Here is a 25,071-nt window from a genome sequence, read left to right on the forward strand (position 1 = left end):
TGCTGGCCAGGCATGGCCGGGGCGGGACGGATGGGACGGGCCAGCAGCATTTTCTCCTCTGTAGCGGAGAGGTGCTGCTTGCCCCCTACACCACCCTCCGGCTCTCGCTAAAGCAGGCTTTGGTGGGGGGCGGGACGGGCGAGCAGCAGCTTCTCCGCTACAGAAGAAGAAGAAGAAGAGTTCGGATTTGATATCCCGCTTTATCACTACCCGAAGGAGTCTCAAAGCAGCTAACAATCTCCTTTCCCTTCCTCCCCCCCAACAAACACTCTGTGAGGTGAGTGGGGCTGAGAGACTTCAGAGAAGCGTGACTAGCCCAAGGTCACCCAGCAGCTGCATGTGGAGGAGCGGAGACACGAACCCGGTTCCCCAGATTACGAGTCTACCTCTCTTAACCACTACACCACGCTGGCGGAGAAACTGCTGCTTGCCTCTCCACCAACCCCACCTCCTGCTAAAGCAGGCTTTGGCGGGGGGGGGGGGGGCGCGCGCCAGAAGGTGGTCTGCCTAGGGCGCGAGAAACCCTACCACCGGTCCTGACTACACCGCACTGGCTCTCAGGAAAAAACCTGCTGCACCTGACAGTTAAGTTAATATTGCGTAGCATTCACGATTCCTCATTGCGTGTTGCGGAAACCTGGCTATACTAAAGCCCGTCCCGTGTAAACATAAGGAAGGAAGAGGGTTGGACTAGATGACCCTCGGACATCCCTTCCAGCTCTAAGAAAAAATCTGTGATTCTACTTGATTGGTGCTGTCCCGTCCCCCCCCCCCACACACAATGCCCACAAACAGGACATGAGTACAGCAGCATTCTGCTACTACCATCTGGTATTCAGTGATGGGTGTTCACAGCAATGTTGCCTCTGATCCTGGAGGCAGCCAATAGCCGCCAGCCTTATCGTTCTCCGTGCATTTATCTAATCTCCCTTTAATGCCATCCGAGGGGGGCTCTCCTAATTCCGTATGTGCTGGGTGAAGAAACATCGCATTTTATCTGTCCCCGAAACCTTTCAGCATTCAGCCGCGTTGGGTGTTAAGGGCTCCTGGAGTTATGAGAGGGAGGAAAACGTCTCCCTGCTCGATCTCTCCAACCACCGCTTATTCAAAATTCTAAAGCTAAAAAGCTCCCAATGATCATATCATAGGATCACAGAGCTGGAAGGGACCACGAGGATCATCTAGTCCAGTGCTCCCCCCAAACTTGGGTCCCCCGTCTCTTTTTTGGACCACAACTCCCATCGTCCCTAGCTAGCTAGGTCAGGGATGATGAGATTTGTAGTCCGAAAACCCACGTTTTGGGAAACGCTTGATCTGTTCCTACCCCCTGCGTTGCAGGAATCTTTTTGTTAAGTTGTGGGTGGACACAGCAGACGACACAGTGATTTCTAAGCAGCTCTTGTTTATTCTCAGGCTGGAGCAGAAGCGAGCTGAAGGGCTCAGCAGCCTGCTTATATAGAACTCAGCTACAATGCAACAGTAACAACTTTCCGCAGTTAACCAATCCCTGAACGTCACTTTTCAATCCTTCATTTGCATGTGCGGACCTGAGTGAAAACTGCAGCAGAATGAACTATATACACACACCCCTAGTGGCCTAGGGTGAGAACTTCAATACATAACACTTTTGCCCAACATGGGGTTCGAACCCAAGGCCCTTAGATTAAGAGTCTCATCATGGGTGTACCTGGGGGGGGGGGCAGGGGGGGCAGCGGCCCCCCAGAAGCAAAAAAAATAAATTAAATTAAATGGTTATCGGCAGCCTAAAAGGAAAAAAAAGCTCAAGACTGGTCTTTCTCCCCCTCCCAAAATCTCAATAACAATTGAGCTCTTCCGCTCTTGCCGAGGCAGTTGGCCACTCTGTGTGTGTGTGTGTGTGTGTGTGTGTTGCGCCAGCTGTTTCCCCCTCCCTCATGCCCACAAAGAGCTGGCGTGCCTATCAGAGACCGGATCCTAGCCGGCTGCACCCTGCTTGGTCAAATGGGGATGCAGGCTGAGACTTGGGCAGTGTCAGGGGGCGAATTCATCATTGCCAGGATTCATCGTTGCAAGGGAGCTTGGCAAACTGAGTTCCTTTGCATGGTGAGTAGTTCCTTTGCGAGGACTGAGGATCCTGGGAAACTGAGTTTTTCAGCCATTTGGGGCTTTCTGTTGGGGGGGGGGAGTTTTTCTGTTTGTTGAAGCTGTTTTTGTTTTTGAACCTGAACGGCCATGGCTTGCCTCACCCCTTAGTTTTGATCCTGGGTACGCCCCTGAGTCTCATACTCTACCAACTGAGCTATCCCTTAACTTTCCCCGTAGGGTTATTGTTGTAATGCACAGTTACTGACTCACATGTGCATGCATGAAAGGGTTAACCTGAGCCCTGAGCCCAAGTTGCCACGGTAGGTGTGGCTTAGCAGGCTCTCGGCAGGCTCTCTCCCACCTCTTCCCCCCCCCCTTCTCTTTTTGTGCTTCCTGGAACAAGTAAGGAGCCATGAGGCCCATGGCTCCCAGCTTCAAGAAAAAACCAAGTGAACTGGTTCTCTCCCAAAGGGAGATTTTGCAGCCTGCATCTTTGCCAACCCAAAGGTTGCCTGATCCTTTTCGTAAGGAAACAAAGTACTTTTCTTTGCAAGTTTGTTTGGAACCTTTTTTTTTTTTACTTTTCTTTTTAAAGGCCAACAAACAGAGACTTGTTCGCTGTGGCTTCTGAAACTCTGTGAGTAAAGCATTCACTTATTTGCAAAGTGAAGTGCCTGTGATTTAATTTAGCATAGGTATTTTGCTTAAAGGTGGGTGGGGACAGGTATAAATCTAACCAAGTTTAAATGCGCCGGGAGCAATTGCCAATGTGCTTAACTCTGTAACTGGAGAGTAGGAATCTCTCTTCCAAACTTCTCCATCAGTGGTTACTCCAACTCATGGATTGTTTTGCCTACCCTTTTTCCCAACTCTACCATATCCTTTTTGAGGCAAGGCAAATAGAATGATAGAGGTAATTCTTACAATCCTCTGTGATCAATGTATATATATTTGCCTCAAAGGATGATGGAACAGTTTGGGGGGGGGGAGGCTGATTGGAGATGTTGTCCAAAATGACAATGTTTTGTGGGGCTGATTGGGTGGAGGTGTGGTCTAAAATGACTTATGAGGAACGGCTTAGGGAGCTGGGTATGTTTAGCCTGGAGAAGAGAAGGTTGAGGGGTGATATGATAGCCATGTTCAAATATATCAAAGGATGTCATATAGAGGAGGGAGAAAGGTTGTTTTCTGCTGCTCCAGAGAAGCGGACACGGGGCAATGGATTCAAACTACAAGAAAGAAGATTCCACCTAAACATTAGGAAGAACTTCCTGAGAGTAAGTGCTGTTTGACAGTGGAATTTGCTGCCAAGGAGTGTGGTGGAGTCTCCTTCTTTGGAGGTCTTTAAGGGGAGGCTTTCTTTCTCAAAGTAATCAGCCCTGAGTGCTCACTAGAAGGACAGATCCTGAAGTTGAGGCTCCAGTGCTTTGGCCACCTCATGAGAAGAGAAGACTCCCTAGAAAAGACCCTGACGTTGGGAAAGATGGAGGGCACAAGGAGAAGGGGACGACAGAGGATGAGATGGTTGGACAGTGTTCTCGAAGCTCCTAACATGAGTTTGGCCAAACTGCGAGAGGCAGTGAAGGATAGGTGTGCCTGGCGTGCTCTGGTCCATGGGGTCACGAAGAGTCGGACACGACTGAACGACTGAACAACAAGCGGAGGCTTGACAGCCATCTGTCAGGAATGCTTTGATGGTGTTTCCTGCTTGGCAGGGGGTTGGACTGGATGGCCCTTGGGGTCTCTTCCAACTCTAGGATTCTATGATTCTATGATTCTATGACTATGCTTCGTGAGGCTAGTGGGATGTGATCTGGAGGGCACCAGGTTGACAAAGAGCCATTCAGAGAATGGGGGGGGGAGTGGGGGGGAAGAAGCCTCAGAAGATCTCATTTGTGGACAATGTATTAATTTTGCAAGTTCGCCGAATAAAGGGCCTTGGGGAACATTTGCCGAGCTGCATACTGGCTTCCGAACCCCAAAGTCATTACAAACAGCAGAGGACATACAAGGCCACCATCCAGATGACCAGGGTGAGGCCAAACAGGAGGTAATGGATGCTGTTGAACAAGTGGCAGCGCGCCAGCAGGCAAGGCGACGTCTGCTTCAGGAGGCCTTGCCTAGGCGTTTGAGGATGTGATTGGCAGTTGTGCTCGGCATCCCAGCAGGACAGCCAATGGCAATCAGGGACGAGGATGATGTAAGCGGTTTGGTCATAATGGAAGATCCTTCTGAGCTGGGTGGAAGCCGACTCGCTGATGAACAAGGAAGGGATGCTGACCGACTCCTTCACGGCCTCGTTCTCACCCAACATGGTCACCAAAGCCTGCGAGTCAACGTTGTGTACGATGGCGGCATGGTACCCGGCTTGCTGGGCGTGAAGGACCTTAGTGGTGAAGGGGCAGTCGTACCTCTGGATGAGAGCGATGAAGGCAGTGGAGGAGCTGTTGGCCGCCGGCGGGGTGTCGATGGGCTGGCAGGCGTTGGCTGGCCTGGCTTCCACGAGGTGACCCAGAAGACCTTCGCGGTGGAGAGAAGGCCCGAAATGGGAAGGCAAGGCATCGAAATCTTGGCTGATGCCGTTGTGGTTGTACACTGCACGGATTAAGGCATCGTTGGAAGGGATGCTGCAGAGGAGCAGAAGGGAGATCCCTGTGACCAGACGAACGGGAGGCGAAAGAGCTATTAGGTGCATTCTTGCATAGGTCATGGGTGGGTCTGTCTAAAGGTCTTTTCTGGACAGTGGGAGCATCAATGTGGTAGTTCCTACTGGACCGTCCATGAAACCAGACCGCGGCCAGGCAAGTGGAACAGGCCAAGCTCTGTTGGTGTTGAAGCACAGGTGGCTGGTCTCCCCCCAGAGCACCAGGGCTGCCTGATGAGTAAAGCCTTCCCAGGACATTTGCCCAGAGGTCTTTGTGACCTCACGACCTCAGCCACCTACCTCAATCCACCTAGGAAATGTATTAGGTATGTCCTCCAATGCAGCCAGGGGTCTGCGCAACCCGGGGGTCCCACGAGCGCACATGGCCTTCAGCCCGATTTCAAAAGCCATTCTGCACACAGTCAGTTCAGACTTCTGGCAAGAGTGGCCCGCTCTTCCTGTGGGAGGGAGGGAGGAAGAAAAGGGGTTGCCGGAGAGTCAGCGTTAAGTATAACTGTTTCATTGTGAACTGAATGCCTGTATGTGTATTGCTCAAGGGAAATTGGAAAATTCCACTGAAGCTCCAACAGGTTGATAATTAGCAGTTGGTGCTCTCGGCTAGCTCTCCCATAGCATTTATCTTCAGATCATGTGATTCAGCGATATCAGTAGCACATCTCCATCTTGAAGGGAGTTGCCTGTTAGTTTTTCCTATGGAAGCTGCAGAGAACAAAGAATGCTATATGGATGCATAGCCTTAGGTTGGATGCAGGCGATTGCAGGCTATGGGAGAGAGAGAGCACTTGTATCAGCTCTGACTGTAATAATAATAATAATTTATTTTGTTGTTGTTGTTCAGTCGTTCAGTCGTGTCCGATTCTTCGTGACCCCATGGACCAGAGCACGCCAGGCACCCCTATCCTTCACTGCCTCCCGCAGTTTGGCCAAACTCATGCCAGTCGCTTCGAGAACACTGTCCAACCATCTCATCCTCTGTCGTCCCCTTCTCCTTGTGCCCTCCATCTTTCCCAACATCAGGGTCTTTTCTAGGGAGTCTTCTCTTCTCATGAGGTGGCCAAAGTACTTGAGCCTCAGCTTCAGGATCTGTCCTTCTAGTGAGCACTCAGGGCTGATTTCTTTAAGGATGGATAAGTTTGATCTTCTCGCAGTCCATGGGACTCTCAAGAGTCTCCTCCAGCACCATAATTCAAAAGCATCAATTCTTCGGCGATCTGCCTTCTTTATGGTCCAGCTCTCACTTCTATACATTACTATTGGGAAAACCATAGCTTTAACTATACGGACCTTTGTTGGCAAGGTGATGTCTTTGCTTTTTAAGATGCTGTCTAGGTTTATTACCTCCCCATTTAAGAAGACAGACCTACTCTTGAGTATGCATATGCTTTATGCCAGTGGTTTTCAACCACTGTGCCATGGCACCCTGGGGTGCCTTGAATGGTGGTCGGGTGTCAGGGAGCTGCACTCTACTGCCAGACAGAGTCTGGGTGGGTAAAGGCAGCCCCAGCCACTCCTAGCCAATGATACGTCTCCCAGCGTGTCTCCCAGCACCTCCCATGGGGAGGAGGAGTGATCCTCAGGCAGCCAGGTGGAGCGCGGGCTCCAGGATGTTGCTCAGAGACCCAGCACCGTCCAGCAGACTTGTTCTGAGGGGGAGATGCCACTTCCGTCGCCTGAACTCCGCAGAGGGGTCAAAAGACCGGGAAGGCGGCCTTTTAAGATGCCGAAATTCCTATGCTGGGGTTGTAGCCGGAAACAGGCAGTTCCAGATTCGTCTAGCGACTAGGCAGTCATGTTTTTCAGTAGCTCCGCACTGTAAATAGCTTTCACAATAAAAAAAACAGTTAAAGACAAGACGGACTTTGTCTTTGTTGTTGTTGTTGTTGTTGTTCAGTTGTTCAGTCGTGTCCGACTCTTTGTGACCCCATGGACCAGAGCACGCCAGGCACGCCTATCCTTCACTGCCTCTCGCAGTTTGGCCAAACTCATGAAAACCCTTCATGGATCACTGCCCGCTTCATGGATCACTGCCTTGTCGTGGCGAAGGGGCTTGAATTACTCAGGGAAGCTATGGGCAGGTCAAGATGGACAGGTCATAGTGGAGAGTTTGGACCAAATGTGATCCACCTGGAGAAGGAACTGGCAAGCCACTCCAGTATCCCTGCCAAGAAAGCTCCATGGACAAAGACTTTGTCTTTACTCGTGGGCAACCGCTTCGTGGACCTGACATCGGGTCTCGCGGGCAACACTGGACTCTGACCCTCTTTCCTTCCCTCTGTCCCTTGCTGCCCTCTTGCATCTCTGCCTCCCAAAGGCTTGCATGACTGTTTGTTGCAGCAGCCCTGGCTACAAGCCCCGCAGGCGAATGGTTCCTCTGGGGCTGGCCAGGGGGTGCTGGGTGCCAGGGGCTGAGGCGGCCTCGGGGTAAGCAAGGAAGCGGGGGAGGGAGCCCAGCCAGCCAGTCTGCCAGCCCTTGCTGTTGGGAATGGACACACAAGTCCCAGGCCCCTGTGGGGCAGTGCGAGGAGGTAGAATCATAGAATCATAGAGTTGGAAGAGACCCCAAGGGCCATCCAGTCCAACCCCCTGCCAAGCAGGAAACACCATCAAAGCATTCCTGACAGATGGCTGTCAAGCCTCCGCTTAAAGACCTCCAAAGAAGGAGACTCCACCACACTCCTGGGCAGCAAATCCCACTGTCCAACAGCTCTTACTGTCAGGAAGTTCTTCCTAATGTTGAGCTGGAATCTTCTTTCTTGTAGTTTGAATCCATTGCCCCATGTCCGCTTCTCTGGAGCAGCAGAAAACAACCTTTCTCCCTCCTCTATATGACATCCTTTGATATATTTGAACATGGCTATCATATCACCCCTTAACCTTCTCTTCTCCAGGCTAAACATACCCAGCTCCTTAAGCCGTTCCTCATAAGGCATCGTTTCCAGGCCTTTGACCATTTTGGTTGCCCTCCTCTGGACACGTTCCAGCTTGTCAGTATCCTTCTTGAACTGTGGTGCCCAGAACTGGACACAGTATTCCAGGTGAGGTCTGACCAGAGCGGAATACAGTGGTACTATTACTTCCCTTGATCTAGACGCTATACTCCTATTGATGCAGCCCAGAATTGCATTGGCTTTTTTAGCTGCTGTATCACACTGTTGACTCATGTCAAGTTGATGGTCTACCAAGACTCCTAGATCCTTTTCACATGTACTGCTCTCAAGCCAGGTGTCACCCATCCTGTATTTGTGCCTTTCATTTTTTTGCCCAAGTGTAGTACTTTACATTTCTCCTTGTTAAAATTCATCTTGTTTGCTTTGGCCCAGTTGTTTAATCTGTTAAGGTCATTTTGAAGTGTGATCCTCTCTTTGGGTGCCTCTGTTTGGGTCAGGCGGCAGCTCAGGAGATCAGGGGTGGAGGCAGTGCGTGCCCAGAGGACTCTCAAGGAGAGGAGGCTGAGGGAACACTCCACAAGGGAGGGTGTTTGAAGAAGGGTGAGAGGCTGCCAGCTCTGCAGGCAAGGGGTCACATATCTGGACTTCTGACCCCCAGAGGGGAGCCTCAGAAAGACTGTAGTTGGTCAAGAGAGCCATGGACTAAGAAAAGGTTGAAAACCTCTGCTTTATGCAATTCTCTGGATGTATCATAGATTGTTTTGTACTTGTTTTGAAGTTCTGGTTAGTAAAGCTGATGGGTCTCCTTTTATTGCCACTTTTGTCCACCCAATTGCTTCAAGCTGCGCAACATTAATCTCTGCCACAAAGGGGAAAGGGTGCTTTAATTCCAAGCTAGCTTTGTTCATAGAGTCACAGAGTTGTAGGGATGGAGGGACCCAAGGGTCATCTAGTCCAACCCCCTGAAATGCAGGAATCTCAGCTAAAGAATCCCTGACAGATGGCTAACCAACGCCCTTTGTAAAAAAAAAAAAAAACCACCCCAAAACAAAAATGGTTTTTATTAAATTTCTAGCAATAAGGAGAGCAAGCATCACATTTCCAAAATTGTTGTTGTTGTTCAGTCGTTCAGTCGTGTCTGACTCTTCGTGACCCCATGGACCAGAGCACGCCAGGCACGCCTATTTCCAAGATAGAAAACTGGAATTTCCATAGCAGGAGCATCTGCAGCAAATGATTTGGTTAAAGCAATGCAACACACGAAATCATAACAGAATGCAACAAGCCAAACAAATATAATATATACCAAATCACAGCATGCATAAAAAAATGAAACAAAACCAAAAAAAAACTGTAGTGCGAAATCTTAACCTTAATTCGAAATATTCAAGACTGAGAGGAGATATGATAGCCACCTGCAAATTTTGGAAGGGTTGTCCCGTGGAAGAGGGAGCAAGCTTTTTTTCCTGCTGCACCAGAGCGGAGGACCCGAACCGATGGATTCAAACGACAAGAAAGGCCATTCCGACTAACCATTAGGAATAACTTTCTGGTGGTAAGAGCCATTGGGCAGTGGAATGGACTTCCTTGGAGGTTTTCGAAGCAGAGGTTGGACGGCCATCTGTCAGGAATGCTTTAGCTGAGTTTCCTGCGTCGCAGGGGGGTTGGACTGGATGACCCACAGGGTCCCTTCCAGCTCTAGGATTCTAGGATTGCCCTGCAGCCTCGCCCAAGTGGTCCTTCGCTCGCCGATTCCCAGAAAACATCTCTCCAGCACCTGCTGAAGTTACGTCCAGCTGAGGGGGATCACTTCCATTCTCCACGCTTGGCAGAGTTGTGTCTTTCCTCCATGCCTCTTGTGCATCCACTTCCTGGCAGGCCCCCTTCACAAATTGTGATGTCATGGGGCCGCATTTTTGGAGAATGAAAGGCGATTCTGTCACAGGCCTGATCCGCTGACCGACCTGGACCCCCCCCCGCTCCCCACTGACAGCCCAACTGGGGGGGGGGTGCATTTGGAGGTACGAGCTTTTGGATTTGTCCAGACCCCACCCCCCTATTCAAAAAACACTGGAGGGAATCTTTGCAGGTAATTCTAAAAGCACATTTAAAGCCTCTCTTCCTTGCTGATGTGTCTGTCAATATGCCTATCAACGTGGGAGGACAGAAAGCATAAGGATATCATTATAATTTCTCAAGTTTCCCGACAGATCTGTCAGCAGGGATGTTTATTTGTACACAGCTATTCTTTGGGGAAGGGACCCAGGTGGCGCTGTGGGTTAAACCACAGAGCCTATGGCTTGGTGATCAGAAGGTTGGTGGTTCGAATCCCCGCGACGGGGTGAGCTCCCGTTGCTCGGTCCCTGCTCCTGCCCAGCCAGCAGCTCGAAAGCACGTCAAAGTGCAAGTAGATAAATAGGTACCACTCCGGCGGGAAGGTAAACGGCGTTTCCGTGCGCTGCTCTGGTTCGCCAGAAGCGGCTTTCTCATGCTGGCCACATGACCTGGAAGCTGTCTGCGGACAAATGCCGGCTCCCTCGGCCTATAGAGCGAGATGAGCGCCGCAACCCCAGAGTTGGACACGACTGGACCTAATGGTCAGGGGTCCCTTTACCTTTTATTCTTTGGGGAGCGCAGAAAAGTTACAGGATGCGGCAGCGGCTGTGGTATTCAGCAGCTTTCATTTTTTTAAAAAAATAAAGATAAAACCAGACACGGCAGGTTTCTAGTCCTTGTGACTGTAGACCCCAAAGTAGCTCTTCTCAGATTGGCTGGGAATTTTTTTAAATCCCTTCTCAGAGAGAAGACCCATTGAAAATAATGTAACTGATACAAATGCATGCAGAAATAGAACAAAGAAAGCGAGGATACGAGGAGGAAAAGCAAATGAATACAAGACTATTAAAGGCAAAAGGTCGCTCTCTTCTCGATGAAGCCTCTCTGCATGTTTGTCTGTAGAAGAAGGAGTTTCGTGAGCTGTTCAAATGAGTTAACGTAGGAGGAAATGCATACACCATGTCGAACAAAAAAGATCTGCTTTTAACAAACCATTAAGGACTCTCTGTTTACAAGTCAGATGTTCGGACAGTGCCACTCCTCCCGGGAAGGAGTCGATTTGGACTTCCAAGGGGAGGCCAACCTGACAATCTGGCTGCAGCAAGAAGCGTAAACACAAAGAGGTTTATTATGCACAATGGGCGAGTTGGTACCAGGGCCAGGGCCAGTGCTGGGTCTAGGGATACCCGGTAATACCCCTGGGGTGGTATTGGAGAAAGTATCAAAAGTTTGGGTCCGGAATCTCTGAACTAAGTAACAGTCCCGTCACATATGTTCTGGTGGGACATGGGTGGTGCTGTGGTCTAAACCAGGGGTAGGCAACCTAAGGCCCATGGGTGGCCACAAGCGGCCCACAGGGGTCATTTAACCGGCCCCCGAACTGCCCCCGAACCAAGCCACCCGTTAGGCGAGTCCCCGCCCGCTGCGCTAAACTGGTGCGGCGTGGCGCAGGGACTCGCTTCCGTGACACTGGAAATTGCTTCTGTGGAGACACAGACGCCGGAAATTGCAGGTGTGTGCGCGCAATCTGGCCCACGGAGGGATCTCCGCTGGAGTGAACCGGCCCAGGTGAGGTAAACCTTGCCTCTAAACCACTGAGCCTCTTGGGCTTGCCGATCAGAAGGTCGGCGGTTTGAATCCCCGCGACGGAGTGAGCTCCTGTTGCTCTGTCCCAGCTCCTGCCAACCTAGCAGTTCGAAAGCACACCAGTGCAAGTTAGATAAATAGGTACCGCTGCGGCAGGAAGGTAAACGGCGCTCTGGTTTCCGTCATGGTGTTCTGTTGCGCCAGAAGCAGTTTAGTCCTGCTGGCCACGTGACCCGGAAAGCTGTCTGTGGACAAACGCCGTCTCCCTCGGCCTGAAAGCGAGATGAGCTCTGCAACCCCATAGTCACCTTTGACTGGACTTAACTGTCCAGGGGTCCTTTAACTTTTACCTTTACAGTGGTACCTCTGGTTACAAACTTAATTCGTTCCGGAGGTCCGTTCTTAAGCTGGAACTGTTCTTATCCTGAGGCACGCTTTCGCTAATGGGGCCTGCCGCTGTGTGCACTCCTCTGGTGCGTGATTTCCGTTCGCATCCTGGGGCAAAGTTTGCAACCAGGAGCAGCTAGAAGAAGAAGAAGAAGAAGAAGAAGAAGAAGAAGAAGAAGAAGAGTTTGGATTTGATATCCCGCTTTTCACTACTCGAAGGAGTCTCAAAGCGGCTAACATTCTCCTTTTCCCTTCCTCCCCCACAACAAACACTCTGTGGGGTGAGTGGGGCTGAGAGACTTCAGAGAAGTGTGACTAGCCCAAGGTCACCCAGCACCTGCATGTGGAGGAGTGGAGACGCAAACCCGGTTCCCCAGATTACGAGTCTACCGCTCTTAACCACTACACCACACTGACTCTTCCGGGTTAGCGGAGCTCGTAACCTGAAGCGTTTGTAACCAGAAGCATTTGTAACCAGAGGTTCCACTGTACTTTTCTGGCGTGTCCATGACCCTACTAGCATAAATTAGAAGGACCCTTTCCCATTCTGGATTGTTGGAGTCGAGTTTTCTAGTGCGGCTTCGGCAGGCTGCTAAGACCTGTGACCCTGTTCTGGCACAGCGATGTTCCACCTGTGCTTTCGTTTCACTTCTCCGTGCGGGCAAATGCTGCGGTATAACCGCCAGCCCAGGCACCCCGTGCTGTTTTCCTTGGCTTGTGGGAAACCCAGCAAGCAAAAAATCCACAAGCAGCAGAGGAAAGGCAGCCGACAGCTCGTCAAGTTGTTGAAATAATTAACTGACCTTCTCTCTCTCTTTCTTTCTTCTTCCTTCCCTCTGCTCCGCACTTCATTCGGCTGCAGAGCTGCGGACAGCTGCCGCCAAATGGACCTCTGCCATCATGGCCAACAAACCTTTGCTGGGTCTTTAAACGGGAGCAAGAGAGAGAGAGAATGTGTGTACCATGGAAAAGGCAGCAAACAACAGCTGCACAGAGCAGGCAAATGGGCCCAGCCTTGTTGCAAAGGAGAGCCAAAAACCTGATCAGGGGTATCCCACGGCTGGGGCCATTTGGAGCCAGAATCCAAGCCCGTGCTATTCCATGCACCGCCTCTCCCTGTCTTTGTAGCAGGAGCGAGAAAAAATATTGGTAGCCGTTGTTGCAATGAGCAGAACAGGCTCCTTCACAAACACACACCGCAGCTGTCATGGTGCCTCTAGCTTAGTTATTTTTATTTATTTTTTAGCTGTTCATTTGGACGTGGATGCTGAGCTCTCTAAAGCAGTAGAGAGATGGTCGGTTGAGCCTGGGCATCCACTCGGTTGCTTGGGGAGTCATTTGTGCAGAAACGCCTCTGCTCAGCGTTCCTTGTGCCTTGATCAACCAGGTCCCATCTGTGCTGTACATCTAAAAGTGGCGCCCTGCCATTTTAAGCAGCCTGGGACATGCAGTTCATTAAGGATGCTGAGACGGTGTTGAGAGACATCCTGAACCGCATGCAGAGCTATTAATTCCCAGAATTCCCTGGGAAGAGGGATTGATTGTTAAACCCCACTCTGGGAGTTGTAGCTCGGCGAGAGAGCAAGGGCTCTCCTAACATCTCTCCGCACCCTTAGCAAACTACAGCTCCCAGGATCCAGGGTTTGGGTGTGTTTATGTTGTGGCTGTTTCAAGTGGTATGATACTGCGTTAAATACATTTTTTTCAGATGGGGCCTAACTTAGGTCCACTGATTTCTGCTGAAACAAAAGGGATGTAAAGCAGGATCGTGTCCATTTAAACAGCCGTGGCTCCCCCAAAGGATTGTGTTATGTACTGAGTTGAATAGGATCCAAAAATGCAGCAGCCTGATTGGTCCCAGAACAATAGGATTGAGATTGCAGCAGTCTGATTGGTCCGCAGGAGCCACCCAATCCAGCTCCAGGTGGAAGTGAATCCGCACTCCGATTGGCATACAGGAGTATCCCGGAATTAGCCAATCACGTGGGGCCCATTGTGTAAATAGTGTATATAAAGCAAACGTTTTGGGGGGAACTGCATTCCTCACTACTATGAGCTGAATAAAGAGCAAGAAATTCACACTTGGCTCCGAGTATATTTCAGATTGCTTGCTTCCATTTGTCTCTGAAGATCTCCAGCCCGCGTCTCTAACCCCCCACCTCTAAACCAAAGCCACCTGCCCCCACACCCTCCCACCCTGAGATTGCTCTGGCAAATCCCCTCCCCTGGCCAATTACATATCTGGCCTCTCAAAATGCGCAGCGCCTGCTAAGCCACGATTTCCGATTCCCCGGGGTAATCTGCAAAAGTGCACGCTCTTATTTCCCGGGACCGTAGAACAATCAGCACTGGTTTCGGTAACGCAGCAAGATAAATTGAAGCTTCTTGGAAAGCGAAGGCAAAAAGGAACGGCTGCTTTGCACTCGCTGAATCCAGTTTGGAAATGGGGGAGGGGCCCCGGAGCTGACCTGGCTCGGAAAGTCACCCTGTAAGTGATTGGGGCGGGGAGGAGGAGAGGAGGTCCCGGGAATGGCATACACCAGTGCAGAAGACTCCCCTCCAGGCCTCTGAACTTGCCCTAGGCCAGTGATGGCCAAACTCTGGCCCTCCAGCTGTTTTGGGACTACAACTCCCATCATCCCTAGCTAACAGGACCAGTGGTCAGGAATGATGGGAACTGTAGTCCCAAAACAGCTGGAGGGCCACGTTTGGCCATCCCTGCCATAGGCTATGCCCCTCTGCTTAGGCCATGCCCCCTCTTCGTAGATCAGGCTTCCTCAAACTCGGCCCGCCAGGTGTTTTGAGACTACAATTCCCATCATCCCTGACCACTGGTCCTGCTAGCTAGGGATCGTGGGAGTTGTAGGCCAAAAACATCTGGAGGGTCAAGTTTGAGGAAGCCTGCTGTAGACCTTGCCCCCGCTCACAAGCAATTCCACCTCTCCCAGGCCACACCCCCTCTCTTTAGGCCACACCCACATTCCCAGGCCACACCCCTCTCCCTTCGCCACACCCCTCTCCCTAGGCAATACCCCATCTGTGTGTAGGCAACACTCATCTTTCTAGGCTATGCCCCCTCTAAGCCACACCCCTTCTCCTAAACCACACCCCCTCTCACAAGCAGTTCCACCTCTCCCAGGCCACACCCCCTCTCTTTAGGCCACACCCACATTCCCAGGCCACACCCCTCTCCCTTCGCCACACCCCTCTCCCTAGGCAATACCCCATCTGTGTGTAGGCAACACTCATCTTTCTAGGCTATGCCCCCTCTAAGCCACACCCTCTTCTCCCTAAGCCACACCCCTTCTCCTAAACCACACCCCCTCTCACAAGCAGTTCCACCTCTCCCAGGCCACACCCCCTCTCTTTAGGCCACACCCACATTCCCAGGCCACACCCCTCTCCCTTCGCCACACCCCTCTCCCTAGGCAATACCCCATCTGTGTGTAGGCAACACTCATCTTTCTAGGCTATGCCCCCTCTAAGCCACACCCTCTTCTCCCTAAGCCACACCCCTTCTCCTAAACCACACCCCCTCTCACAAGCAGTTCCACCTCTCCCAGGCCACACCCCCTCTCTTTAGGCCACACCCACCTTCCCAGGCCACACCCCTCTCCCTTCGCCACACCCCTCTCCCTAGGCAATACCCCACCTGTGTGTAGGCAACACTCATCTTTCTAGCCTATGCCCCCTCTAAGCCACACCCTCTTCTCTCTAGGCCACACCCCTTCTCCTAAACCACACCCCCTCTCACAAACAGCTCCACCTCTCCCAGGTCACACACCCTCTCTCCAGGCCACTGCCCGTCTCTAGACCATGCCTTCTCTCCTTACGCCACACGGAGTGTGAGGCTGGCATTTGTGTCTGCTACCGGCGCTGACTGGTTGTTCATCCAGAGCCAAGGTTGGGCTGTACGGTGCATGCTACAACCATGTAGTTGGGAAAGAGCAGAGCGGTGTGTTTTTGCTATCCCGCAGGTACAGAACTGGGTCCCCCTCGGGTGAGAGATGCAGTGCTGTCAAGTATCCCGTTTCCCCCAGGATTCTCCCTTATTTTAAGCAGTTTCCCGCTGCTCTCCCTTATTTTTTATTTCCCTTAAATTTCCCGTTTTTAATGGAAGCAGCTCCTCCCCTGCTGGCCAGGGACTGGGTGGGAAGACCTCGCCTACTTGGAGAGAAAAGCCTCAGCCCTCAAAGCAAGTGGGAGCTGTTTCCCGTGCTTACAGGGGGGTGTATTCCTCCCTCTGCATCAGCCCCTATCCGTTGCTGCCGAGCCCCTCAGACGGCCAATAGGGTTAGCTGGCGGGCGGAGCCTGGCTTCCTTTGAGCAGCTGCTGCTTCCTGTCCTGTTTTGATGGGATCAGACAAGAAGACGATGGGGCTCCATCGCGCGGAGCACATGGCTGCCCTCCTCTTTGCTCCGCTCCGAGCCTGAGCCCGCTTGGAGTTTACATTGCTGCTCCGCCCACTTTTGCTTCTGGCCCCGCCCACCACTGACATGTGACTGTCCCCGGGATAGGTGAGAGTGCTGATCCCTTATTTTCAAATCCAAAACTTGACAGCTATGGAGAGATGGAGATAGCAGAGCTGGTCTGTTCAGCGGCTGCGGGGCACGATCCCATCGCAGCTTCAGAGGCCAGGAGAGTGCCTTGTGTGTCTCAGCTCAGCAGCCTTCCTTTTGCACGTGGCCTGTCATACCTCTCCATCGTGCGAGTGGGTTTGACTGCTCTGAGGACTGAATGTTTGAGGTTGTGAATGATCGTAAGTGGTTGCGCGCAGCGAGAGTGGGCGGGTTGGTTGTATGATTAATACGTGCATGTGCCGTTGAATCTTGCACTGCGCTGCCTTTGTAAGGGTCTCGATTGTTTTGTTCGTACCGATAATATTTATGGACACGAATATCATTTCTGCAATCGTTTCGTTGTTATGGAAATGGCTTGGCCTACTTTTTACCGTGCTTAGTTTCTGAGTGCGCGTGTCTGCACATATTTGTAAACCGCTTCAAGAAATTCTGATAGCAAGTGGTCTATAAATGGGAATAACAACCACAGCAACAAGAGGACGTCTCAAGAAGGACGTGAGATTCAGCCCAATAGCCCATCTCGCCCAGCATCCTTAGAATCATAGAACTTGAGAATCAGAAGGGACCACGCAAGAATCCTTTGCCCAACATGGGGCTCGAACCCACAACCCTTAGATTAATTGATAATAATTTTATTATTTGTTCTCCGCCCATCTGACCAGGTTGCCCCAGCTTCTCTGGTGGCTTCCAACAAATATAAAAAGCATAATGAAACATCAAAAACTTCTTCATACAGGGCTGCCTTCAGGTGTCTTCCAAAGGTTGTATAGTTCTTGACCTCCTTGACATCTGATGGGAGGGCATTCCACAGGGAGGGAGCCACTACCGAGAAGGCCGTCTGCCTGGTTCCCTGTAACCTCACTTCTCGCAGGGAGGGAACCGCCAGAAGGCCCTCGGAGGTGGACCTCAGTGTCTGGGCTGGATGATGGGGGTGGAGACGCTCCTTCGGATATACAGGGTCAGGGCCTTTTGGGGCTCCAAAAATCAGCACTTTTAGGAGTCTCAATGCTCTACCAACTGAGCTCCTGTTGCGTGTCGAGGTCCCCAATCACCCCTCAAGTAAAACACACGTCACACCATATATAAGTTTAAGGTTTTTGGCATTAATTTGGCCACAACTTTATTGAATACAAAATAAGTGAGTGGTTGCTTAGGCATTGGTTAAGACTATCTGTCCCTCTGGGGACAGAACTGACATCCACCCGCCTGTAGAGTCAGTATAGGGGGAAACGCTTTGGGGAGAGAATGTGCGCCCGTTCTCCCCAAATGCTCCCAGGGGCTCTTGCGTGGGCCCTGTCCCCCGACCGGGGGAAACGGACAAGCATGGTGAGTGTGGTGTAGTGGTTAAGAGCAGCAGACTCGTAATCTGGGGAACCGGGTTCGCGTCTCCGCTCCTCCACATGCAGCTGCCGGGTGACCTTGGGCTAGTCACACATCTCAGCCCCACTCACCTCACAGAGTGTTTGTTGTGGGGGAGGAAGGGAAAGAAGAATGTGAGCCGCTTTGAGACTCCTTCGGGTAGTGATAAAGCGGGATATCAAATCCAAACTCTTCTTCTTCTTCTTCTTCTTTAACGGAATTCCCCTTGCCGCCACAGCCTTGAAGGGGCAACCACAGCCAACCTGCCCCTTCGCAGCATAGGAGGGGCAACCACAGCCAACTCTGCCCCTCCTAAACCAATTTATAACCAATGCCTAACCGCCAACCTTACAAGTTGTGACTAATTGCTACGCAGTAGGCGAAAACCAAATGGCACCAGCCAATCAGCCAAGTGGAAAAAAATCCTACCAGGCCCCTGCTACAACGCAGATGACCCCATGACAGGCATAGCAAGGTCAACGCAGAGGCCTAATAACAGGGCAGGAGGGCGGGCGATCTGATGCACGAAGCCAGGAGGGCTCCGGCGCTGAGTGCAGGGTCATTTATAGGCTCTGGACTGTCCATCAACAAGTTGCAACATAGAAATCTCCCCAACGACAGCCAGAGCCCAATCACAGTAGCGGCCATCCATACAAACCCGCCCAGCAGCAGAGGGGTGACTTGCTAGCCCCCACCGCAACACGTGCTCTCCATGAAGGAGAACACACTTTCTCACAGTGGCCAACCAGATGCCCCAATGGGAACATGAGAACTTAAGAAAAGCGTGCTGGATCAGGCCAATGGCCCATCTAGTCCACCAAGCTGTTCTTATCATAGCTACCAACCCAACAGCAACTTTCCCCGCTCTCTGTTTACAACAACAGCCAAGATCGCATAGAAGACCAATTCTTTTGACAATAGATCTGCATTGGTATCATCAAAAATATTCAGTAACATTAACGCGCGCGTTTCTTTTGAGCCGAGAACTTTGTCGCAGAATCTAGAGATGGGTAAAGTCCGAGGGACGATAGCGTTTTGATCTGCGCCCTAATATCGGGAAGCGAAGTGAATTGGGTCAGCCCTCTTTGAAATGGCGGCGGAACGAAATTCCCCGCCCACCCTCCCACCCTCAGGGAGTTTGTCAGAACATCAGAGGGTCTGGTCGAACGGGGAAATAGGGTGAAGTTGCGCCGCGAGGATGTACCTGCCTCTTAAGCCCGTGCAATCACGAAAAGAGATTAAGGTACAGACGAAAGAGACAAATTAAAGAGGCGGGGATAATAGAGGTCTTACGGTTCTCTACGGTCGGAGGTGATTTGGTATGTTTAGAAGCTATTATCAAATCATGTAAGCTGCTGTGTGCTTTAGGAGAAACAAGATTATCTTGCGTGTACTTTTTAATGACATGGCAGGGGAGGGCTGTGGGGAGCGGAGGGGGCGAAGAACGACTGGATCCCAAGGGGTAAAATGTGCCAGCCGTAGCAGAGCGAGAGCAGAATACGAGGTGTCCTCTCCCGCCAGAGGTTGAGGTTGGTTCTAGGGGAGAGGCAGGCAGTTCTGCCATTGGGACGTTGCCCTCCATCTAATGGGACGCGGGGGGCGCTGTGGTCTAAACCACAGAGCCTAGGGCTTGCCGATCAGAAGGTCGGCGGTTCGAATCCCCGCAGTGACGGGGTGAGCTCCCGTTGCTCGGTCCCAGCTCCTGCCCACCTAGCAGTTCGAAAGCACGTCAAAAGTGCAAGTAGATAAATAGGTACCGCTCCGGTGGGAAGGTAGACGGCGTTTCCGTGCGCTGCTCTGGTTCGCCTGAAGCAGCTTAGCCATGCTGGCCACATGACCCGGAAGCTGTACGCCGGCTCCCTCGGCCAGTAATGCGAGATGAGAGCTGCAACCCCAAAGTCATCCGCAACTGGACCTAATGGTCAGGGGTCCCTTTACCTTTACCTCCATCTAAAGAGGCAGGCTGGTAGCTTGTGGGTGCACCTGTCTCACTCCAAGTAGAGTCATGGAATAGTAGAACTGGAAAAGGACCATCTGCTCCAAGCCCCTGTAGTGTAGGAATCACAGCAAAGAATCCCTGATGGGTGGCCACCCAACCCTTGTTGAGAAACGTCCAACGAAGGAGAGTCCACCATCTTCCGAGGGTCAAACTTCTCTGATTGTCAGAACGTTCTTGCTAACGTTGAGTCGGAATCTCCCGTCTTGGAGTTTGAATCCGCAGCAGCAGAAAACAAGCTTGCTCCATCATTGATGGAATTCTGGTGCTGGAGGAGCCTCTTGAGAGTCCCATGGACTGCAAGAAGATCAAACCTATCCATTCTCAAAGAAATCAGCCCTGAGTGCTCACTAGAAGGACAGATCCTGAAGTTGAGGCTCCAGTACTTTGGCCACCTCATGAGAAGAGAAGACTCCCTGGAAAAGACCCTGATGTTGGGAAAGATGGAAGGGCACAAGGAGAAGGGGACGACAGAGGATGAGATGGTTGGACAGTGTTCTCGAAGCTACTAACATGAGTTTGGCCAAACTGCGAGAGGCAGTGAAGGATAGGCGTGCCTGGCGTGCTCTGGTCCATGGGGTTACGAAGAGTCGGACACGAATGAACGACTGAACAACAACAACAACAACAATCTTGCAACTTTCCAGTCTTAACCATACCCAACTCAACCATTCTTCATCTGGACATGCTTTCCAGGTCTTTGATCATCTTGGTCGCCCTCCTCTGCATACGTTCCGGGTTTGACCCAGGTTTGTGTTTTGAGGCTGGTCTATCATATTTGCACTTTCCGAGGGGATGTGAGGACTGAAACACAGCCATGCTTCGAAATTCGCACTTCTCTGAATGGTGCGATGCAGTTCTCCAACGCAGTCACGTGTGCAAAATACAGGAGCACCTCAGCTTATGTAACCCTCTGGTTACGTAAACTTCATGCTACGAAAGCAGCAAACCTGGAAGTATCAGACCGGGTTTTGCTGCACATGCATGCACAGAAGTGGTCTACCGCCCCGTGCATGTGTAGAACAGTGATCCTCAGGTTGCGGAAACCTCAGGATCCGGCCAGACCTCTGGAACAGATCCCATTCGCAACCGAAGGTACCATTGTAAAATAATAATAATAATAATAATAATAATAATAATAATAATAATAATATGCATGTATTAGTGAAAAATTACAGAAATGCATTATGTTGGGGAATTGCTTTGCAAAATAAATGCATAGGTTAGTCAAAGCTGCATGCAAAAATATGTTGCAGTTACAGGTAGGTAGCCGTGTTGGTCTGCCATAGTCAAAACAAAATAAAAAATAAATCATTCCAGTAGCACCTTAGAGACCAACTAAGTTTGTTCTTGGTTTGAGCTTTCGTGTGCATGCACAAGGTATCTGAAGAAGTGTGCATGCACACAAAAGTTCATACCAAGAACAAACTTAGTTGGTCTCTAAGGTGCTACTGGAAGGAATTTTTTTATTTTTTATTTTGTTTTAAAAATATGTTGGTTAGGAGAATAATCTGCACTAAGATGCTGGTGAATTTTAATGAGAACTGGACTTAAAGACTGGAAAAATGAGAAACTGATATTGAAGAATTCCCCCCCCTTCCTGAATCCTGACTTGTCTCATAGTCCCTGGCTCTCAGCTTCTGGCCCACCTCGGGTAGTTTCCCATGTGTCTGACCAGGCAAGTCATCTCTAAAGGCTCAAAACTCCTGTCATTTCTGACTGTAGTGGTTAAGAGCGGTAGATTCGTAATCTGGTGAACCGGGTTCGATTCCCCGCTCCGCCACATGCAGCTGCTGGGTGACCTTGGGCTAGTCACACTTCTTTGAAGTCTCTCAGCCTCACTCACCTCACAGAGTGTTTGTTGTGAGAGAGAGGAAGGGAAAGGAGAATGTTAGCCGCTTTGAGACTCCTTTGGGTAGTGAAAAGCGGGATGTCAAATCCAAACTCCTCCTCCTCCTCCTCCGCCTCCTCTTCTTCTTCTTCTTCTTCTTCTTCTTCTTCTTCTTCTTCTTCGTCTTCGTCTTCTTCTTGTAACCTTGCTTCTTAGGGTAGATACACATTGCACATTTAAAGCACATGGCCCATAGGATCCTGGGAAGTGTAGTTTGTTAGGGTTGTGGGAAATAGTAACTTTGTGAAAACTACAGTGCCAGGGATTCTTTGGGGGAGACTCAAGGGCTTTAAATGTGTGTCAAATGTGTGGTGCGGATCTGCCCGTGCTCCACAAAAGAGGAAGGGACGAGAAAGAGAGAGAGAGAGAGAGAGAGAGAGAGAGAGAGGACAGCAAAACAACTTTGTCAGAGGATGGGTTAAAAATTCAAGGAGGGCCGTTTCCTCCCTCCTTCCGAGTTTGCCTCTTCCTTGGAGTGGCAAAGTGGGACCCTTTTCCTCTGTAATTGCTCCTCTCTTACGCAGGCATGACAGCATCTCCTCTGCGGCTTGTTGACATTTAAATAAATCAGAATCCAAAGGAGCGAGGAGATTGCTTGGGCAGGGAAGGGAGGCCTGAGGGGCCTGGGGAAAGAGGGGAGAGAACCCTCAAGGAGCCGGGGAGCAACCGTCACAGGCCCAGATACCGGGCAAAGAAACGGCACTTCCAATTTCTTGGCAGGCGGGCACGAAACAAGAGGCGGCGGCTGGAGCACAGAATGCAGAAAGACATGGTGTAATCGCCCTTGGGAGCACCCTAGCGATTACCCTGTTAGCTGGGGTGGTGTCATGGACTGGCTGGATGCCGAGAAGTAGGGGAGGGAGCACCAGCTGGGGGAACCCCAAGGGAAGAAGGCTCAGAGTCCTGATCAGAGGGAGAAGCCTGGGAGGAGGAGGAAGAGGTGTTGGAAGCTGAAGATGCAACAGGGTTTAGTGAGCAGGAAGAGGGTGCAGTAGAGGGAAGTCCAGGCTCAGGGGCAGAAGATGGGGATGGAAAGGAAGGGGGCCAAGAGGCAGGGATGAGGCAGGCGGCTGAAGAATCCAGGGTTTCTCCCCCTCCTGCTGTGACCAGTCCCACCGCCGGTATCTCAGGACCAGAAGAGGCACGGAGAGGGTAGAGCAGAGACAAACAAGACAAAGAAGCATCAGATTGTTTGGGAAGGACCCGGGAGAGGAGGAGACTTAATGAACTGTGGAAAGGAGGAGACTTACAGTACCCACAACTGCCTTATTGAGAGCCAGCGTGGTGTAGTGGTTAAGAGCGGTAGACTCGTAATCTGGGGAACCGGGTTCGCTTCCCTGCTCCTCCACATGCAGCTGCTGGTTGACCTTGGGCTAGTCACACTTCTCTGAAGTCTCTCAGCCCCACTCACCTCACAGAGTGTTTGTTGTGGGGGAGGAAGGGAAAGGAGAATGTGAGCCGCTTGGAGACTCCTTCGGGTAGTGATAAAGCGGGATATCAAATCCAAACTCTTCTTGTTGAGGCAAGATCTACCGGGAAGAGTCGCTGAAATAAATTCATGACTATCTAAAGGCTGCTGGAGGCAGCTCTGAAAACCAGTTGCTGGAGACCACAGGAGGGGAGAGGGCTCTTGTGCTCGGGTCTTGCTTGCAGGCTTCCCCATTGGGACATCTGGTTGGTCCCATTGGCCTGACCCAGACAGGCTCTCCTTATGTTTGTGTGAGAGTCCCATGACATTGTTCTCTCTCACTCCATCTTTCCTCTGCTCACCAGCCAGGGATGTAGTCAGTGAGTGATGTCACAAGGGGCCAGGCAGTTTCCAAACAACTATTGCTGAGAAGGTCGGAGATGCAAGTGGTGGAAAGTGTGTGTTTGGGGGAGGAAGGTGACCAACATCTATGACTGAAAAGCTCTTTTGGAAGCTGGTCCTGTGAGAAGCGCGTGCCTTGCTGTTGGCCTTGCCTCCATGGTCCCAAACCAGCTCTCCAAGATGCGCAGGTGAGACCTGCATTTTCCCACCAAGCTCTTTCCACCCCACCATCATCGCCCACGGATGGTAACCTCCAAGATGCAGCTCTCGCTTCTCTCTCCTCCTTCGCTGGTGGCCTTTTCCCTGGTTCTAGAAGTCACCTTGGCCAAGCCGTTTGTCTACGTGGTCTACACCCAGAACTCCACCTGCCTCGATTTCAAAGCTGTCCCCGCTTGCTTCGGCCCTCCGCTCCCCCAACTGGGCCTCACGGGCTACCTTGTTGAGGTGGTGCCCGCAAATGCCTGCCTACCCCTGGTGGCCCCTCCGGTTCCTAAGTCGTCTCCTCTGGGCTACATCGCCCTCATTCGCCGATATGGATGTCCCTTTGGCCTCAAGGTCTTCCACGCCCAGCAAGCTGGCTACCGGGCGGCAGTCATCTACAACTTCTACTCCGATTTGCTCGTGAGCATGGCTGTTGAGATAGAAGACCCGAAGGAGAAGAAGATCTTGATTCCGTCCCTCTTCATTGGTGGGTCAGCCTCCAAGGTGCTGAGGGGGCTGGTGCGCTCTGGGAACGGCACCAAGATCACGACAGTGGTGCCCCAGGGCTATTACAACCCCTGCTGGGATGATGACATGGGCATCTCCGTTTGGGACCCAGCTCACCATTACCTGCAGTTCTGGCCTGGCTACTGCACCCAACAACTGATTGTGGAATTCCTCCGGGAGTTTGGGTTCGTGATCCTCCTGAGCTTGGTCGTCAGCGGCTTGGTCTTTGCCGGCTGCATGAAGTGGTACCGGAAGAGGCGAGGCATCAGGGTGAAGACCTTCAGAAGAGGCGACAGCTACGACCTGTGCGTGATCTGCATGGCGGATTACGAGGTGGGAGACAAGCTGAAGATCCTGCCCTGCTCCCACGCCTATCACAGCACGTGCATCAACACCTGGCTGCTCATCCAGCCCAGGAGTGGGAAGACCTGCCCCATTTGCAAGCAGAAGGTTGACGTTGTGATCTAGGCGCGCCACGCGGGACGAAGGAAGAGGAGGAGGAGGTCGAGATGGAAGGAGGGAGGCCCAACACGAAATATCAGAAACAACAAAATTCTCCCAAACATCAGCCGTTGTCCCCTTCCTTTTATTGAGATTCTGTGTTTACGTTTCAGAATTAGGTACAGATGTGTGCCCGGGGTTTGGGGTGGGTTTCTTGTTCTTCTTCTTCTTCTTTTTTCCAAAAAAAATTAACAATAAATAAAAGTGCATGTCTCTTGGAAGCTCTGGCGGTCTGGAGGAGGTGAACCCAGGTGGACGGGTGACACCTTGGCAAACAGGTGAGATGTCAAGTAGTCCAATGAGGTAAGGGCAGTCTGAAAGCACCTGGCTGTTTATATTCCAATATGGGGGCAGGAAATCCCCCTGCAGTGTGGAGGAAGTGAGGAAAGACAGTCCTGGGTACCGGATGTGAAATTTGTGCCCCAAATTCCAACTCAAGCCGTGGTTGGGTTGCTTGTTGGTGACCACTGGGGAGGATTTCTGCCGGCCTGATGAAGTCTCCCTCCTCGCTGGCCATTAGCCCACCTGAGAGACACTGGCTCATCCTTCCCTGGTGCTCTGTCTGGGGGGCAGAGCGAA

General features: G+C 51.4%; 2 protein-coding genes across 2 annotated transcripts; one reads left to right on the forward strand and one right to left on the reverse strand.

Annotated features, from left to right (window-relative positions):
- Window positions 1–3,953: 3,953 nt before the first annotated feature.
- Window positions 3,954–4,759, reverse strand: LOC117039699 (E3 ubiquitin-protein ligase RNF167-like). The gene has a single exon (XM_033136880.1). The coding sequence runs from the start codon at window positions 4,757–4,759 to the stop codon at window positions 4,052–4,054; it is 708 nt and encodes a 235-aa protein (XP_032992771.1). The 3' UTR covers window positions 3,954–4,051.
- An 18,767-nt stretch (window positions 4,760–23,526) lies between these two features.
- On the forward strand, window positions 23,527–24,459 carry LOC117039700 (E3 ubiquitin-protein ligase RNF167-like). The gene has a single exon (XM_033136881.1). The coding sequence runs from the start codon at window positions 23,527–23,529 to the stop codon at window positions 24,457–24,459; it is 933 nt and encodes a 310-aa protein (XP_032992772.1).
- Window positions 24,460–25,071: the final 612 nt, after the last annotated feature.

Source organism: Lacerta agilis, chromosome 18, assembly GCF_009819535.1.
Source record: "Lacerta agilis isolate rLacAgi1 chromosome 18, rLacAgi1.pri, whole genome shotgun sequence".
In the NCBI taxonomy this organism is placed as follows: domain Eukaryota; kingdom Metazoa; phylum Chordata; class Lepidosauria; order Squamata; family Lacertidae; genus Lacerta; species Lacerta agilis.

What these genes read in the sequence shown, in the direction of transcription:
- LOC117039699 (XM_033136880.1), bottom strand. Translation starts at nt 4,759, where the DNA reads ATGCACCTAATAGCTCTTTCGCCTCCCGTTCGTCTGGTCACAGGGATC.
- LOC117039700 (XM_033136881.1), top strand. Translation starts at nt 23,527, where the DNA reads ATGGTAACCTCCAAGATGCAGCTCTCGCTTCTCTCTCCTCCTTCGCTG.